The sequence below is a fragment of the Sus scrofa genome, chromosome 3 (genome assembly GCF_000003025.6).
Source record: "Sus scrofa isolate TJ Tabasco breed Duroc chromosome 3, Sscrofa11.1, whole genome shotgun sequence".
NCBI lineage: Eukaryota > Metazoa > Chordata > Mammalia > Artiodactyla > Suidae > Sus > Sus scrofa.
The window spans coordinates 58,589,863-58,606,726 of record NC_010445.4 but is presented as its reverse complement, the minus strand read 5'-3'; the positions used below and the strand labels follow the sequence as shown (position 1 = coordinate 58,606,726).

The 16,864-nt window shown below is 39.5% G+C and overlaps 1 protein-coding gene across 7 annotated transcripts in view; it reads right to left on the bottom strand.

The window, feature by feature from the left end:
- Positions 1–16,864, bottom strand: part of IMMT (inner membrane mitochondrial protein) — a 57,163-nt gene that overhangs the window by 25,611 nt on the left and 14,688 nt on the right. Inside the window, exons 2-7 of one of the 7 annotated variants that reach the window (XM_021087283.1) lie at positions 13,038–13,111; positions 10,958–11,147; positions 8,662–8,773; positions 6,226–6,327; positions 5,766–5,861; positions 510–646 (exon numbers count right to left, since the gene is read on the bottom strand). In XM_021087283.1, coding sequence (XP_020942942.1) covers positions 510–646; positions 5,766–5,861; positions 6,226–6,327; positions 8,662–8,773; positions 10,958–11,147; positions 13,038–13,111 — 711 coding nt within the window. Of the gene's footprint in view, positions 1–509; positions 647–5,765; positions 5,862–6,225; positions 6,364–8,661; positions 8,774–10,957; positions 11,148–13,037; positions 13,112–16,864 lie in introns of all 7 variants that reach the window. The other 6 variants (XM_021087282.1, XM_003481170.4, XM_021087284.1 and 3 more) reach the window with 6 other exon arrangements.

Below are 16,864 nucleotides of genomic sequence, written 5' to 3'. Positions count from 1 at the left end.
GCATGTGTGGCCCTAAAAATAAAGAAAAAAGCAAAGAACATGGTGTTCCCATTGTGGCTCAGTGGTAACGAACCCGACTAGTATCCATGAGGATGTGGGTTCAATACCTGGCCTTGCTCATCGCGTTAAGGATCGGGCATTGCTGTGACCTGTGGTATAGGTTGCAGGTGAGGCTCAGATCTGGCATGTGGCTGTGGCATAGGCTGGGAAATTCCATATGCTGTGGGGGCAGCCCTAAAAAAGAAACCTAAATAAATAGCAAACAACAAATACATTCAAGCATTTTAAGATATGGAAACAAATCTGAACTAATTCTTAAACCATATGTTTGTTGTGAGATAAAATACCATATGTAAAATTCATTAAAAGAACATTTAAAGTTTTTTTTCATATTTGTTTTTCTAATAAGACAATCACTCTAGTTTGTTTTCGCTTAGTGAAATAAAGTCCAACCTAGGAGTAAGGAATCATTCTCACATACTACAAATGTCTAATATTCTTTGGCCCACCTCAGAATCATCCATGGCTGTTTTCAGTATGTTGGCATGGGCAGTGACAGCCTGGACCGCAGCATTCTGAGCCACAATAGCCTGCTGAGTGATATAAGCAGATTGACTCAGAGCATCTTCTAAGCTCTTGACTAGTGCTAAAGTTAGGAGAAAAAAAAAAAAAAAAGTAAAAAACAGATCTCTCTCCCCACATGACTTTAATCATTTCCTCTTTATCCAGTCTTCTATAACATTTCCCCCACAAAACACACCAAAAAACAAAAAATACAGATTTAGAGAATCACAGTTTCACTTAAAAATATGATAAAGTATTAACAATTACTGAATCCAGATGATGAATCTATGGGGGTTCATTATACTATTTTTATGTATAATTGAATTTTTTTCAAAAGAAAACATATTTTGGGTTTTCTATAGAAAAAGGAAAATCACAATAGGAAGAGAATGGAATAAAAGAGAATGGAAATCACTTAAATATGCCATGACATAGTTTTAAAAAGAATCCAAAAAAAACTTGAGAAAAAGATTATAACTACAATGAATAACCAAATGATAAACATGAAGATGTAAAAATAGTACATCAAAATCACAAAATGTGGGAAGGGGGAGTAAGAAAATGTAGATCTTTAAGAATGTGTTTGAGCTTATATGACTATCAGTCTAAAGCAAGTAGGTATAGTAATGGGTTAACATACTTGAAAACCAGGGTAACCCCAAATCAAAAATATATAACAATAGATTCACAAAAACAAAAAAGAAAGCAATTCAAGCATAATACAAATGAAAACCATCAAACCACAAAAGGAAAAAGAAAAAGAAGAGAGGAACAAAGAAATACAAAATCAACTGGAAAATAAGGTTTAAAAGGGCAACAAATAATACCTACCAGTAATTACTTTAAATGCCAATGAACTAAATGCTCTAATCAAAAGATACAGAACCTACAATATGCTGCCTATAAAAGACCCACTTTAGGGCAAAAGACAAGAGATTGAAAGTGAGAGGATGGAAAAAGATATTTCATGCAAATGAAAACAATATGAAAGTGAAGGTGACAATACTCATATCAGACACAAAAAACTTTAAAACAAAGGCCTTAAAGAAAAAGAAGAATACTATGTAATGACAAAAGCATCAATCAAGAAGAGGATATTACTCCTGGTAACATACATGCATCCAGGAGCTTGTTTGTGGCACAGCAGAAACAAATTCAACTAGTATCTGTAAGGATATGGGTTTGATCCCTGGCCTTGCTCAGTGGGTCGGGGATCCAGCATTGCCGTGATCTGTGGTAAAGGTCCCATATATGTCTCAGATCCCACGATGCTGTGGCTGTGGCATAGGCCAAGAGCTGTAGCTCTGATTTGACCCCTAGCCTGGGAACTCTCCATATGCTGCAGGTGTGGCCCTTAAAAAAAAAAAAAAAAAAAAAAGGATACTTGCACCCCACTGTTCACAGCAGTGCTATTAAAAATAGCTAAAACATGGAAGCAACCTAAGTGTCCATCAATAGATAAAGATGTGGTATATATATATTCCATGGAATATTACTCAGCCATAAAAAAGAATGAAATATTGCCATTTCCATCAACATGGATGGCCACAGAGATTATCACATCAAGTGATATAAGTCAGAAAAAGCCACAGAACACTTATACGTGAAATCTAAAAAACAGTACAAATGAACATACTTACAAAACAGAAACAGACTCAGTGACAAAGAAAACAAACTTATGGTTACCACAGAGGGAAGAGGGGTTAAATTAGGAGCACTGGATGCACACCACTATACCTAAAATAAACAACAAGGATTTACTGTATACCACAAGGAACTATATTTAATATCTTTTAATAATTATAATGGAAAAGAAAACTGAAAAATTATATATATATATTTATAATCATTTAACACTTGAAACTAATACAGTATTGTAAAACAACTACAGATCAATTTTGTTGAACACTCGAAATTAATACAGTATTGTAAAACAACTATAGATCAATTTTTTTAAAGTGCTTAAGGAAGGCCAGCATATATTTCAAATGGGAGGAACAAGGTTTAGGGCACTGTAGCCCTTTTACCTATTGGAGGCAATAAATTCAGCATAAACACCAGTGTTTTTCTTTTTCCTTTGTCTTTTTAGGGCCGCACCTGTGACACAGGGAAGCTCCCACACTAGGGGTCTACCAGAGCTGCAGCTGCCAGCTACACCACAGCCACGGCAATGCCAGATCTGAGCCTCATCTGTGACCTACACCACAGCTTGAGGCAATGCCGGATCCTCAACACACTGAGTGAGGCCAGGGATCAAAACTACATCCTCATGGATACTAGTAGGTTCTTAACCCACTGAGCTACAACAGGACCTCCAGTATTTTTCATTTTAAATAATAATCATACAGATCTACAGGGGGAAAAGAGGTGCCCATTTTCATATCTTCTCCTTATCAGAGCAAATAATCTCTATCATCAAGATATAAGGAGACAACAGACAGATAAGAGAAAGAAAAAGACAAGCAAGAAAACATGCAAAAAAGAAAGTTTGGGAATGAACATTGTTTTTCTACAAAAGACTCAAAAAATAGCAGACACCAGTGTTCAGAAGGCTACCAGCTATTAAGATCACATTTCTATCTGTTGCTTGAGGAATCAAAAAGAAGTATTCTCCTTTTTTTTAAAGTAAAGCAAGGGATGATTTCAGATAAAAAGAAAAAATAATTTTGAGCAAAAGCAGCAAAAGCTAGAGAAGAACAAATGGAACCTCATTAAACATACACAGCACCACTAAAACACAGAAGGGAAGGTTCGTGATGAGAAAATACCAGGACATGAGTGTGAGACTAAAGATCACTTGAAGACCTAGGGGGATATAGAGAAAAAACGGCTAGGGAGGGAACACGTTTGAGTTAATGATGGGATATCCAAGCAAACAATAGTAAACCACTTTACTGAGGCCCACAGCCCTCTTCAGAGGCAAAAGCACTCTGCTTTGATTTTTTTTTTTTATTTTTGCTATTGAGTTGTATGACTTCCATGTATATTTTAGATATTAATATTGTATCCAATATACAGTTTGCAAATACTCCCCCCCATTCCATAGACTGCCTTTTCATTTTATTGATTTTGACCCTTTTGCCATATAGAATTTGGGTTTTTTAGGACCACACCTGCAGCATATGTAAGTTCCCAGGCCAGAGGCTGAATCCAAGCTGCAGCTGCTGGCCTATAGAACAACGTGGGATCTGAGCTGCATCTTCAATCTACACCACAGCTCAGAGCAACACCAGATCCTTAACTCACTGAGCAAGGCCAGGGATCAAACCCACACACCCTCATGAATACTAGTCAGGTTTATAACCCACTGAGCCACAAGTGAAACTCATGTACATAATTTTTTTATTTGATATAAGCCCACTTAGTTTTTTGTGCTTTGTTTCTCGATAAAAATTACACACAGATTTTAAAAGTAAAATTTGGGGGAGATCTCTTGTGGTACACCAGGTTAAGGATCTGGCATGATCACTGCATTAGCTTTGGTTGTGGTGTGGTAGGGGTTCGATCCCTGGCCTGGGAACTTCTGCATGCCACGAATGCAGCCAAAAAAAGGGGAGTAAAATTTGAGAGAAAATTAAGAGATGACGGACAAAATCCTAAAAACCTTCACTTTGTGCAACATGAAAGACAAGAAAAAACTGGACAAAGAGAAAAGGAGCATGATAAAACAGCAGACATGGCCATCTTAAATTTAAAATTTACTTCCAGGTATTCATATGATAAAAGAAGGAAAATGAAAAGTAAAGGAAAAATACGAATACAAGAAAAAAAGTGATCTTAATTTGAAGTAGTGGAGATTTTAGGAAAAATTAAGAAGTGGGAATAAAAGTATAAAAATATTTCAGGGGAGTTCCCGTCGTGGCGCAGTGGTTAATGAATCTGACTAGGAACCATGAGGTTGCGGGTTTGGTCCCTGGCCTTGCTCAGTGGGTTAACAATGCGGCGTTGCTGTGAGCTGTGGTGTAGGTTGCAGACGCGGCTCGGACCCCGCGTTTCTGTGGCTCTGGCGTAGGCCAGTGGCTACAGCTCCGATTCAACCCCTAGCCTGGGAACCTCCACATGCCGCAGGAGCGGCCCAAGAAATAGCAAAAAGGACAAAAAAAAAAAAAAAAAAAAAAAAGACCAAAAAAAAATTTTTCTTCACTTATTTAGAAGTCAGTGGAGTTCCCGCTGTGGCGCAGCGGAAATGAATCTGACTGGGAACCATGAGGTTTCGGGTTCGATCCCTGGCTTTGCTCAGTGGGTTGAGGATCCGGCGTTGCCGTAGTAACTATGACTAACAACTAGCTGTAACATGGCCAACAACTCAGAAGAATACAAAAAAACAAAAACAAAAACCAAATCCAAGAACCCAAACGAATGCCCTACAGCTTTGTTCATTCTGGCCCTTCTACTCTTTACACAATTCTAACAGACTTGCCTCCCAGAAGTAGGGCAGAACCAAAGCACTGAAGGAAAGTAAGAACCATCTAAGACTAAAGACTTAAGTGTCACAGAAAGACAAAACAAACAAACAAACAAAAGCTATAAACAGATGCCATAAGAATTTAAAACCAACATCTCTCAGTCCAGCAAAAGCTCCTCACACACTACTTCCAGGGACATCGATGCAAATGATGTTCAATGTTCCTTGGTTAAGACAGGAAAATACATTTTTAGGTATTTACTATGTCTCTTTAAAAATATTAAACAAACTAATTAAAAAACTGAAATCTGAAAAGGAAAATGCTTCCATTAAGTAGAAACCACCCATGTGTGGAACACTCCACCCCTCAACAATGTCAGCTAAGGAGACAACTAGATTGAGTCCAGAGGCCAAGAAATAAACCAGAGTGGGAGCTATTCTGACCTGCACAAGTAAATTTATGAGTGTAACACTTAGAAGACTCTTAAGCAAGTTACCAAAACATAAATAATTTGTTACCCAGGGTATTAAAAAAAAAATCTTCACCACTAATAGATAACAAAAACAAATGGAGAAAGTACATGTATCACTTGGAATTTCTCCCAGGTATATGTTAAGAATACCCCTTGTCATTTGGCAGTTTAGAAGAAACAAATCACGAAGTAGAGGGGGTGAACAGCAATGCCATTAAAGAAACCACAACGAGCTGAGAGATGAGAAACTTGTGTGATGGTTGAGGAAAACAACTAAGAAAGACAACACAAGTACTTATTAAGAAGCCATCTGGCTTACATACACTCAATCTTAACTTGTTCTTGCTTTTCCTGTTGTGCAAGCCGAGCTGCAACTTCTTCAGGTGGCCGTTCCCTTACAGAAGTTGAGGATGCTTCCTCTTGCAGCAAAAGTAAATAAGAGGAAATCAAATTTCAGCACAGAATTTCAACAGCTAATGGGGACATAAAAACACCATCATTTGTACTTGCCAGCTTTATCAATCTGAGGGCATTATTCTGATAAAGATTCTAAAACCACATCATCACTTAATGACTCCAACATGAAGAAATAGGGGCCGGCTCTTAAAGCCTTTTTTCAAAGATTTATTCAGACTCTGAAATATTAAAAATTGCCTAAACAAGTCTACATACTTAAAGCTAGTATAAATGTGAATTTACAGAGTTTCTAAGGATCGCCATGACATTACAGAGTTTTGATGAGCATATCATTTATAAGACCATGAGTACAGATAATTTAACTACCTGAAGTTGCAGGCTTAGGTTTTCCTTCACCAGTTGCAGGGCGATCGGCTTTTATAGATTCCTCATGCTGAACCACAGGGGCTGGGACCGACAGTGTATCACCTGCTGCAGAAATAATTTGAGCTGCCTCTGTAGGTGCTATAAATATGTTATGCATGGTATTTATAGTTTCCTGGGTTAACAGAGAAACAAACACACAGGAGACCACTACTACTATCTCCCACTTCTCATCTGACTCCTTAAAGACACAAACATGTGTGCTGCCACTATTCAAACCCACAATTAGTTAGGGGCACTGTCCACTGCATAAACCCTCACAAGATGAACAAAGGCTAGAAAAGCACAAGGGAAAGAAGTCTTGTCAGCATCCACCTGCATTGTAACCATTATTCTCATGCAAGGCTTCTAGTAACGGTAGTAAATGGTAGTAAATCTGAACTTAAGAGGACATAATATTTACATAACATGAAAAATAATAACAAAGGGAATAACCTGTAATGAAGAAGGCAGACAAAAGAAAGTAACCAAAAAATATTTTTAATTGCTTTGAAGAGTTATCAAGATTAAAGAAGAGGTGTGAGCAAGAACAGGATGACATTTTAATCTCAAGAAGAAAAGGTCACAGTTTAGATGTTGAGTCAATAATGCACAGAGCTCAGCTAAAAAAACTATTTTGTAGACATTGTTAAAAAAAGAGGGTTAAAAAAGCAAGAGCTTGTAAATTATAAATAATACTGTTGATGGAAGAGAAAATGATTAATTCTGAAGGTGGAATAGATGTGAGGCAGGAAGCAACAAAATGGAGAAAAAAAAATTATATTTTTAGTAAATTGAAGGTGCCATTTAAGAGACAGAGTTGGATTACCACAAAGCCCATTAACTGGTCTCCCTGTTCTGCCCTTGGTTCCTTATCCTCCACAATTACTGGTGATCTTGAAAATAAATGTCAGATATCAATCCCCTGACACATAACCCTCCCAAACAACTTCCCACTCAGACTAGGAAGCAAAACTCCTGTGATGGCCGCTTCTCACTGCTACCACAGGCTTTCTGCTCCCTCTCTGACCTATCTGCTCCTGTCCTCTCACTCCACTCCAGCTTCCTTTGCTTCTTGCTAGAACAGGCCAAGGCTTTGCACTAGCTAATCCTTCTGCCTGGATGCTCTTCCCTACGCACCTTTTATGTGACTGACGGTCTCATCTTCTAGTCTTTGCTCAAACGACACCTTCCAGAAGAAACTTTTCTTTCCCACTCCATTTAAAATTGCATTATTTCCTCCCACACTTGTCACTGTATGACATCCTATATATATTTTACTCGTGTATGTATATACAATTTCCCTCCTCTCATCCCAGTGAGGAATGTTCACAGCACTTGTTTTTGTTTTTACTGTTTTCTGATATAGCCCCAGTGCCTAGAAGACACCCAGAACTTCGCACATAGTAGCTACTCAGTGAATATTTGCTAGATAAAAGTCAACTGATTTTTGTTTGTTTTTTGTTTTTGGTCTTTTCAGGGCTGAACCCACGACCTACAGAGGTTCCCAGTCTAGGAGTTGAATCGGAGTTGTAGCCGCCGGCCTACGCCACAGCCACAGCCACGTGGAATCTGAGCCGTGTCTGCAACCTACACCACAACTCACAGCAACACCAGATCCACTGAGCAAGGCCAGGGATCGAACCTACATCCTCATGGATACTAGTCAGGTTCGTTACCACTGAGCCACAACGGGAACTCTGAAAGTCAACTGATTTAATGAAGGACAGAAGTGACTAAGAAGGAACATAATGGATTCAAAAGTATATTGAACAGGTTAGGATTAGTTAAATGCTGTAAATAGTGTGGGGATTACAGGGAAATCATAAAGGCAAAAAACATCTGTAGATCAAGACTAGATCAGGACTCTCTCTCTCTTTTTTTTTTTTTTTGGCCATGCCTGCAGTATGCAGAAGTTCCTGGGCCAGGGATTGAACCTGCAACACAGCAGTGACCCGAGCCACAGCAGTGACAATGCCAGATCCTTAACCCATTGAGCCACCAGGGAACTTCCTCAGGACACTTTCATCACTATGAAAGAAGAGAGGAAAGAACCGGTGAACAGATAGAAAAAAGAGATGGGGAAAGAAAATAAACCTTAAAATCTAAAAAGGTGAAAGGATAGGGGTCAGAGAAAAGGGGAAAAATAAGTCTGCTGCAGGCAAGACAATTCTTGTTGTTAGCCTTACTCAGGAGCTGTTCACAATAAAATGAACTCCATATCCCACTCAACCTCTAAAATGAAGTCAAGGTGACAGGTAAGAATATTCCCTCCCCAGGGTGAGAGAAGAGTCCTTCATGGGGACCAGCCCCCGCCCCCCCACCCCGATGATGAGTACAAATACATTAGAACAGTTCATTTACCCATAATTTTAAAAGAATGATTCTACATATAAGTACCTGTTATTGAAGCTGAAGTGTCTCCCTTTTGTTTTTGGAGTTGTGAAGCAGGCTGTTTAGATTCTTTCATTACCTCTGATACACTAGAGATTTTTAGTGGACCAGACTGAATCTTGGAAATGAAAAACATTTAACATTTCAGATATAATATTATTTATGAAAAGAGGTAGCATACAGTAACTTGTATTATTTTAAAAGTTAAGTCTTCCAGGCTTTTAACATAAAGTTATCAATAATTCATAACAATGTATTTTATTAACCATAGTAAGAGAAGCCATCATACTAGAAAAATGCAGTCCAAAAATTTCATTCCAAATGACTAGTCCATATTTTAACAGTAACAAAGACTTCTCTTAGGGAAACTAATAAAGTATATGATATATGGGCCTTCACTTTAAACACCATTCCTTTTACATACACAACACTAAGAAGGCTATTTCTATTTTCTTTCTAAATACATTTGGTTAGAAACAAATGTTCTTTAAAAAGCTATGAGGGGGAGTTCCCGCCATGGCTCAGCGGTAACTAGCTGACTAGTATCCATGAGGATGTGGGTTTGATCCCTGGCCTCACTCAGTGGGTCAAGAATCCAGGGAGTTCCCGTCATGGCGCAGTGGTTAACGAATCCGACTAGGAACCATGAGGTTGCGGGTTCGGTCCCTGCCCTTGCTCAGTGGGTTAACGATCCGGCGTTGCCGTGAGCTGTGGTGTAGGTTGCAGACGCGGCTCGGATCCTGCGTTGCTGTGCCTTTGGCGTAGGCCGGTGGCTACAGCTCCGATTCAACCCCTAGTCTGGGAACCTCCATATGCCGCGGAAGCGGCCCAAGAAATAGCAACAACAACAACAACAACAAAAAAAAAGACAAAAAGACAAAAAAAAAAAAAAGAATCCAGTGTTGCTGTGAGCTGTGGCGTAGGTCACAGATGCAGCTCAGATCCTGCATTGCTGTGGCTTCAATGTAGGCTGGCAGCTTACAGTCCGATTCGACCCCCAGCCTGGGAACCTTCATATACTGCAGTTGCGGCCCTAAAAAAAGATTATAAATAAATAAATGGCTATGAGGGAATTCCCTTGTGGCACAACAGGTTAAGGATCTGGTGTTGTCACTGTAGCAGCTCACATCACTGCTGTTACTCAAGTTCAACCCCTGGCCCAGGAACTTTCACATGCTGTGGGTATGGTCAAAAAAATTTTAAAGACAAATAAATAAAAAACTTTAGTAAAAATTAAAATTCAGAGTTTCCACTGTGGCACAATGGATTAATGATCTGGCTTGCCTCTGTGGAAGGACCAATTCAATCCCCAGCCCAATACAGTGGGTTACACAACTCCAGCTCAGATTTGATCCTTGGCCCGGGAACTTCCATATGCCTCGAGTGGGGCCAAAAAAGAAAAAATATAATAAAAATTAAAATCTGTTTTTTATTTCTTTAATCTCCAAGATTCACATACTTACACATTATGATATATCATCTAACTGTAATATGTTTTTATCTTTCTCAATAACCACCTAATTTAAGGCACTGTTCATGAACAGGACTGCTAGATAATGTACCAGAGAAAATTACTGAGTAAAAGAAATATTTTCATTTACTGCCTATGTTGTCCCCCTTTTTGCCAGAAATTGGCATTGGGACTCAGAGGTCCCAAAGACGACCACTCAGACGTAACAGAATAGGTTCTGAATTTTGTCACTACTGAAAATTAGAAATATATCTAGGAGTTCCCGATGTGGCCTGGCAGGTTAAGAACCCGACTAGTATCCACGATCCCTGGCCTCACTCAGTGGGTTGAGGATCCAGCATTGCCGTGAGCTGTGGTGTAGGTCACAGAAACAGAAGAGATCTCGCATTGCTGGGGCTGTGGCATAGGTTGGCAGCTGCAGCTCTGACTGGACCCCAAGCCTGGAACTTCCATATGCCATGGGTGTGGCCCTAAAAAGACAAAGAAAAAAGAAAACAAAAGAACAATATCTATTTTATTTTTATTTAAGTTTCATTATTTTAACTTATGAAATGCATGCTCACTATAATAAGCTCTGCCTGAGCTCACCATTCCATTTAGCCTGGTGTGCCATATAATTTTTTTCTATGTGGCGTGGACTAAATGAGAGCACTTATAGGACTCCAAAGGGAATCCAGCTCAACATAATATTAGGTCAATTTAAAGAAAAATGACAAACATATACCCAGAAAATTCTACTGAACTATACATACAAAATATTTTTAATATGAAAACAACCTGCTTTTCAAAGTATACCATAGGATAAACTGAAACTGTTCTTAAAACTCTTACCGACTTCTTTGGTAATGGAACAGTATAAGGTGGGGAACCAAGAACCATTTCAAAGAGTTTGTCTGAATAAGGTATGGTTTTCTCTACATTTGTCCGGAAATGCGAATCCCATTTGGCATACAGAATAGTGCCACCAATACCACCACCAACGAATAAAATGCCAGCGCCGGCAATTTTGCCAGGAGACAACCTAAGTGAAAGAAATAGGAAACACATTTTTGTTTTTCAGTTCTCTTAAACGTACTTCCCTAGACCAATAAGAGTCTCAAAGACCTCGGGCCTGTAATTCTCTACCGCTGATTCAGATGACAGCAGCCCAGTTTATCACCACAGCTACAATCACCTTTCACTCATTTTTTAAAAAACTTTTATTGAAGTATAGTTGATTCACAATGTTGTATTACCTGATTTGATTTTAACATGTTCATAATTTTTAAAAAATGCTTATTTTTTACTTGTGGAATTTTTTTTTTTTAAATAGTAATATCCGGTACAGGAAAAACCAAGCAATTTGCCCTTTAATACTTAAAACTTAGCATGTTCACAGTCATGAAGTTTCCTCTGAACTCAAAAAACAAGTATCACTAATCTTCAAAGCTCCTTTCCCTGGAGTTCCTGCTGTGGCGCAGTGGGTTAAGAATTCAACTATAGGAGTTCCCGTCATGGCTCAGCAGAAACAAACCTGACTAGTATCCATGAGGATGCAGGTTTGATCCCTGGCCTAGCTTAGTGGGTTACGGATCCAGTGCTACCCTGAGTTGTGGTGTAGGTTGCAGATGTGGCTCGGATCTGGCACTGCTGTGGCTATGGCATAGGCTGGCAACCACAGTTCCAATTCAACCCTTAGCCTGGGAACCTACATATGCCAGGGGCACACCCCTAAAAAGACAAAAAAAAAAAAAAAGAATCCAACTTATAATAGCTCGGGTTGCTACGAAGCCACAGGTTTGATACTCAGCCCAGCACAGTGGGTTAAAGGATCCAGCATTGCTGCAGTTGTGGCTTGGATTCAATCCCTGGCACAGGATCTTCCATATGCTATGGGTATGGCCTTAAAAAAAAAGTCCTCCCCCTTATTAACCATTTCTGTAGGAAATTCTCTGGTGGCATAGCAGGTTAAGAATCTGGTGTTATAGTTCCCACTGTGGCACAGTGGTTAAGGATCCAACTGCAGCAGCTCCGGTCGCTGGAGAAGCATGGGTTTGATCCTCAGACAGGCGCAATGTGTTAAGAATCTGGTGTTGCCAGCTATGGCTTGGATTTGATCCCTGACCTGGGATCTTCCATACGATGAGGGTGCAGCAAAACAAAACAAAACAAAACAAAAAGAATGCAGTATTGTCACTGCTGTGGTGTGGGTTTGATCCCTAGCCCACATGCATGTGTTTGATCCACATGCCTTGGGAACAGCAAAAAACAAACAAAAAAAACCCAAAAACACATTTCTGTAAATACAATAAAATGAACGTCAAGGAGAACAAATACTTTTAATTTCCAACCTGCTGAGTTCTGGGTATAAATCTAAATCTATTTGCCATAGAATGGAAGACAGCACAGGAGGGGATGGGGGGGCTAGGGTCTCTACCCTGAATTTCATCCAATCAGCAAAGAACCAAAAGGCACACCATAACAAATTTTTACCTACAAATAAGTGATGCTCCAAAGATATTATGGCAAAGTTCCAATGTGTGTACCCCTTTAAAAAATTTTTGGCGTTCCCGCTGTGGCTCAATGGTTAACAAGTCCAACTAGGAACCATGAAGTTGCTGGTTTGATTCCCGGTCTCACTCAGTGGGTTAAGCATCCAACGTTGCTGTGAGCTGTGGTGTAGGTCAAAGATGCAGCTCGGATCCCACGTTTCTGTGGCTCTGGCGTAGGCCGATGGCTACAGCTCCAATTAGACCCCTACCCTGGGAACCTCCATATGCTGAAGGAGCACCCTAGAAAAGGCAAAAAGACAAAAAAAAAAAAAAAAAAAAAAATTAAGCAGATATTTCCATATTCAAGAAACACACACACAGAGACACACACCCTTAGCACACAATTAAAAAGTCTGTGTATAGGGAGATATACTACATACCGGGAACTGCCTGAGGTGGAGTATCTGCGGCATGGTCGGAGTGGACGGAGGACAAACTTCCCACAGAGACAACTCTAGAGAAGAAGGAGGAAACAGCACAATCAATACAGTCGTAGGAGGAGTTCCCGTCGTGGCTCAGTGGCTAACGAATCCAACTAGGAACTATCGAAGTTGCAGGTTTGATCCCTGCCCTTGCTCAGTGGGATAAGGATCCGGCGTTGCTGTGGCTGTGGCATAGGCCAGCAGCAACAGCTCCGATTAGACCCCTAGCCTGGGAACCTCCATATGCCTCGGGAGCGGCCCTAGAAAAGACCAAAAGAAAAAAAAAAAAAAAAAAATACAGTCATAGGAATCTGGGAGGCTTTTAGGGCTAGGAACTCAAAAGCAATACTTTTATTATAAAAGTCTTCATTAAACAGAACGTTTTTTTTTTAATTGTTTTGTTTGTTTTTGTCTTTAAGCCACACACACGGCATATGGAGGTTCCCAGGCCAGGGGTCAAATTGGAGCTGTAGCTGCCAGCCTACACCACAACCACAGCAACTAGGAATCTGAGCCGCATCTGAGACCTACACCACAGCTCACGGCAACGCCAGATCCTTAACCCACTGAGTGAGGCCAGGGATCGAACCCACATCCTCATGGATGCTAGTCAGGTTCATTAACTGCTAAGCCATGATGGGAACTCCAACAAAAATTTATTTTCAGAAACCAATTTACCATGGAATAAAGACCCTTAAAAACAGTGATGCTGGGAGTTCCTGTCATGGCACGGTGGAAACAAATCCAACTAGGAACCATGAGGTTGCAGGTTCAATCCCTGGCCTCGCTCAGTGGACTAAGGATCCAGCGTTGCCCTGAGCTGTGGTGTAGGTCGCAGATTTGGCTTGGATTGGCATTGCTGTGGCTGTGGTGTAGGCTGGCAGCTACGGCTCCAATTAGACCCTAGCCTGGGAACCTCCACAGGCCACAGGTGTGGCCCTAAAAAAAAGACAAAAAACAAACAAAAAAAACCCACAAAAAACACCAGTGATGTTTCCTGCACCTCAAGACTCATAAAATTACTTTCAAGATCTCAAAAAAAGAAAGTATCAGGGAGGTCCCATTGTGGCTCAGTGAATTAAGAATCCAACTAACATTCATGAGTATGCAGGTTCGATCCCTGGCCTCACTCTGTGGGTTAAGGATCTGGCATTGCCACAAGCTGTGGGCATAGGTCTTGGATGCAGCTTGAGTACCATATTACTGTGGCTGTGGTGTAGGCCGGCAGCTACAGCTCCAATTCTATCCCTAGCCTAGGAACTTGCACATACCACATGTGTACCTGTAAAAAGGAAAAAAAAAAAGTTTTTAAATTTAAAAAAGAGACTATCAGGAGTTCCCATCATGGCACAGTGGTAAATGAATTTGACTAGGAACCATGACGCTGCGGGTTCGATCCCTGGCCTTGCTCAGTGGGTTAAAGATCCAGCGTTGCCGTGAGCTGTGGTGTAGGTTGCAGACATGACTTGGATCCCATGTTGCTGTGGCTCTGGCGTAAGCCAGTGGCTACAGCTCTGATTAAACCCCTAGCCTGGAAACCTCCGTATGCCATGGGAGTGGCTCTAGATAAGGCAAAAAGACAAAAAAATAAAAAATAAATAAATAAATAAAAATAAAAAGAGACTATCAGATGATCAGCAATTAATACTTTTCTCTTACTGAGGTATAGTTAATATACATTATATAAGTTTCAGGTGTACAACTTACTATCACAATTTTTAAATGTTATACCCCACTTATAGTTATTAGAAAATACTGGCTATATTCTCTGTGCTGTACAATATATCCTTGAAGTTTATTTTATGCATAAGTTTGTACCTCTTAATCTCCTACCCCTATTTTGCCCCTCCACCCTCCCCACTGGTAATCAATCACTAGTTTGTTCTGAGTCTTTTTTTTATTATATTCACTAGTTTCTTAAATTTTTTAGATTCCACATATAAGTGATCATACAGTACTTGTTTTTCTCTGATTTCTTTCCCTCAGGATACTGCCCTCCAAGTCCATGCACGTTGTTGCAAATGACAAAGTTTCATTCTTTTTTATGGCTAAGTAGTATTCCAGTGTGTGTGTGTGTGCACCCAATTAGTACTTTTAAATGTATCTTATGCTAATTACTTCTTGGAGACAACTGGAATTTGCCATGTGTTTTATAAACCGGCAAGAAAACAAAACAAAACAAAGCATAAAATACCTATTTTCACTTTGTAAACTTAAGACATCTGAAAAATCACCTATGCAATCTAGCAAAAAACACCACACTAAGATACAAATGAATCTACTCAGGGGAAAGACCCAACCTCAACTTAATTAATCCAGAAAACCAAGTTTCCCAACTCTAAAATGATTAGGAAGCCAGTCAATTCCAAGTGGCATTCGTCTAAATCTAAACATTCATTTTTGGTTTCTCCTAATTTATCATCAAACTAAAAGTCAATAGCTTTAAGAAAAAAACTAATTTTAACTAATATTGTAAATGCTCATGCACTACTAATCTCCACATGACTTATCTTTTACACAAAAGCCAATGATCAGAACACTTTGTAATTTTTTGAAGTAGAGCTGATATACAGCAATAATTTCTGCTGCACAAGAAACTGATTCAGTTATACATGTACACACATCCATTCACTTTCAGATTTTTTTCCCACATAGATTATCACAGAATATTGGGTAGAGTTCTCCGTGCTGTACAGCATGTCCCCATTTGGCTAATCATTCCATAAACCACAGTGTGCATATGCCAATCTCAAACCCAAGTCTATCCCACTCCCTCCCCCCTCCCATTTGGCAACCACAAGTCTGTTCTCTATGTCTGAGTCTCTTTCTGTTTTGTAGACAGGTTCAGTTGTGCCATATTTTAGATTCCACATATAAATCATATGGTATTTGTCTCTTTTTCTGACTTCACTTAGTAGAAGAAACTCTAGTTGCATCCATGTTGCTGTGTACATAAAATCAAATGTTTCTTAACAAAATGTAGATCCCTTAAATAAAACAAATAAATGGATATCTAAATACTATCTGATGAAGGTTTGATAAATTTAAGGCCATTCATAGTTACCACTTTGAAATTTCGAACCTACTACATACATAAAAAAAATCTTTACTTATAGCAAGTACGAAATCAAACAGCAACAAGGGGGAAAAATGTTTTTGTCTCTAGGTTCCCTGATGAAACTGCTCCTAAAGAATAACACAAACCTCCTTCTAAAAGTATCTTAAGTTTGAAGAAAATATATCACATGATCAGAGTGACACGAAACTATTCTGGAATTACAGCTGCAATTTACATCCTATCTGCCAACGCCTAGAGGTAAGCATCAAATTAATGTATTAATACATTTGGGGGGGGAAACTTTTACAATGTGTAAAGCAACTATAATTGGCATTTTAAAAGTCTTTCAATCAGCACCTTAAGTGTAGAATTCTCAACACTGTGAACTAAAATTAAGAGAAAAGGGTTTTTTCCCACTGTTTGGTAAAGCAGTAGCATGAAGTTTCAAACAGAACAGCATCTGCTTTCATATGTCAACACCATCAGAAATGAAATATTAGGAAACCATTAAAGTTGTGTATTGTTTACGACAGCAATTTACATCAATAGGCATAAAAACGTATTCACATCAAAAATTAAGTCACTGCTGGAGTTCCCTCTGTGGTGCAATGGGTTAAGAATCCAAGTGCAGCAGCTTGGGTTGCTATGGAGGTACACTTTGATCCCCACCCAGCACAGTGGGTTAAAGGATCTGGTGTTGCCACAGCTGTAGCATAGGTCACAGTTG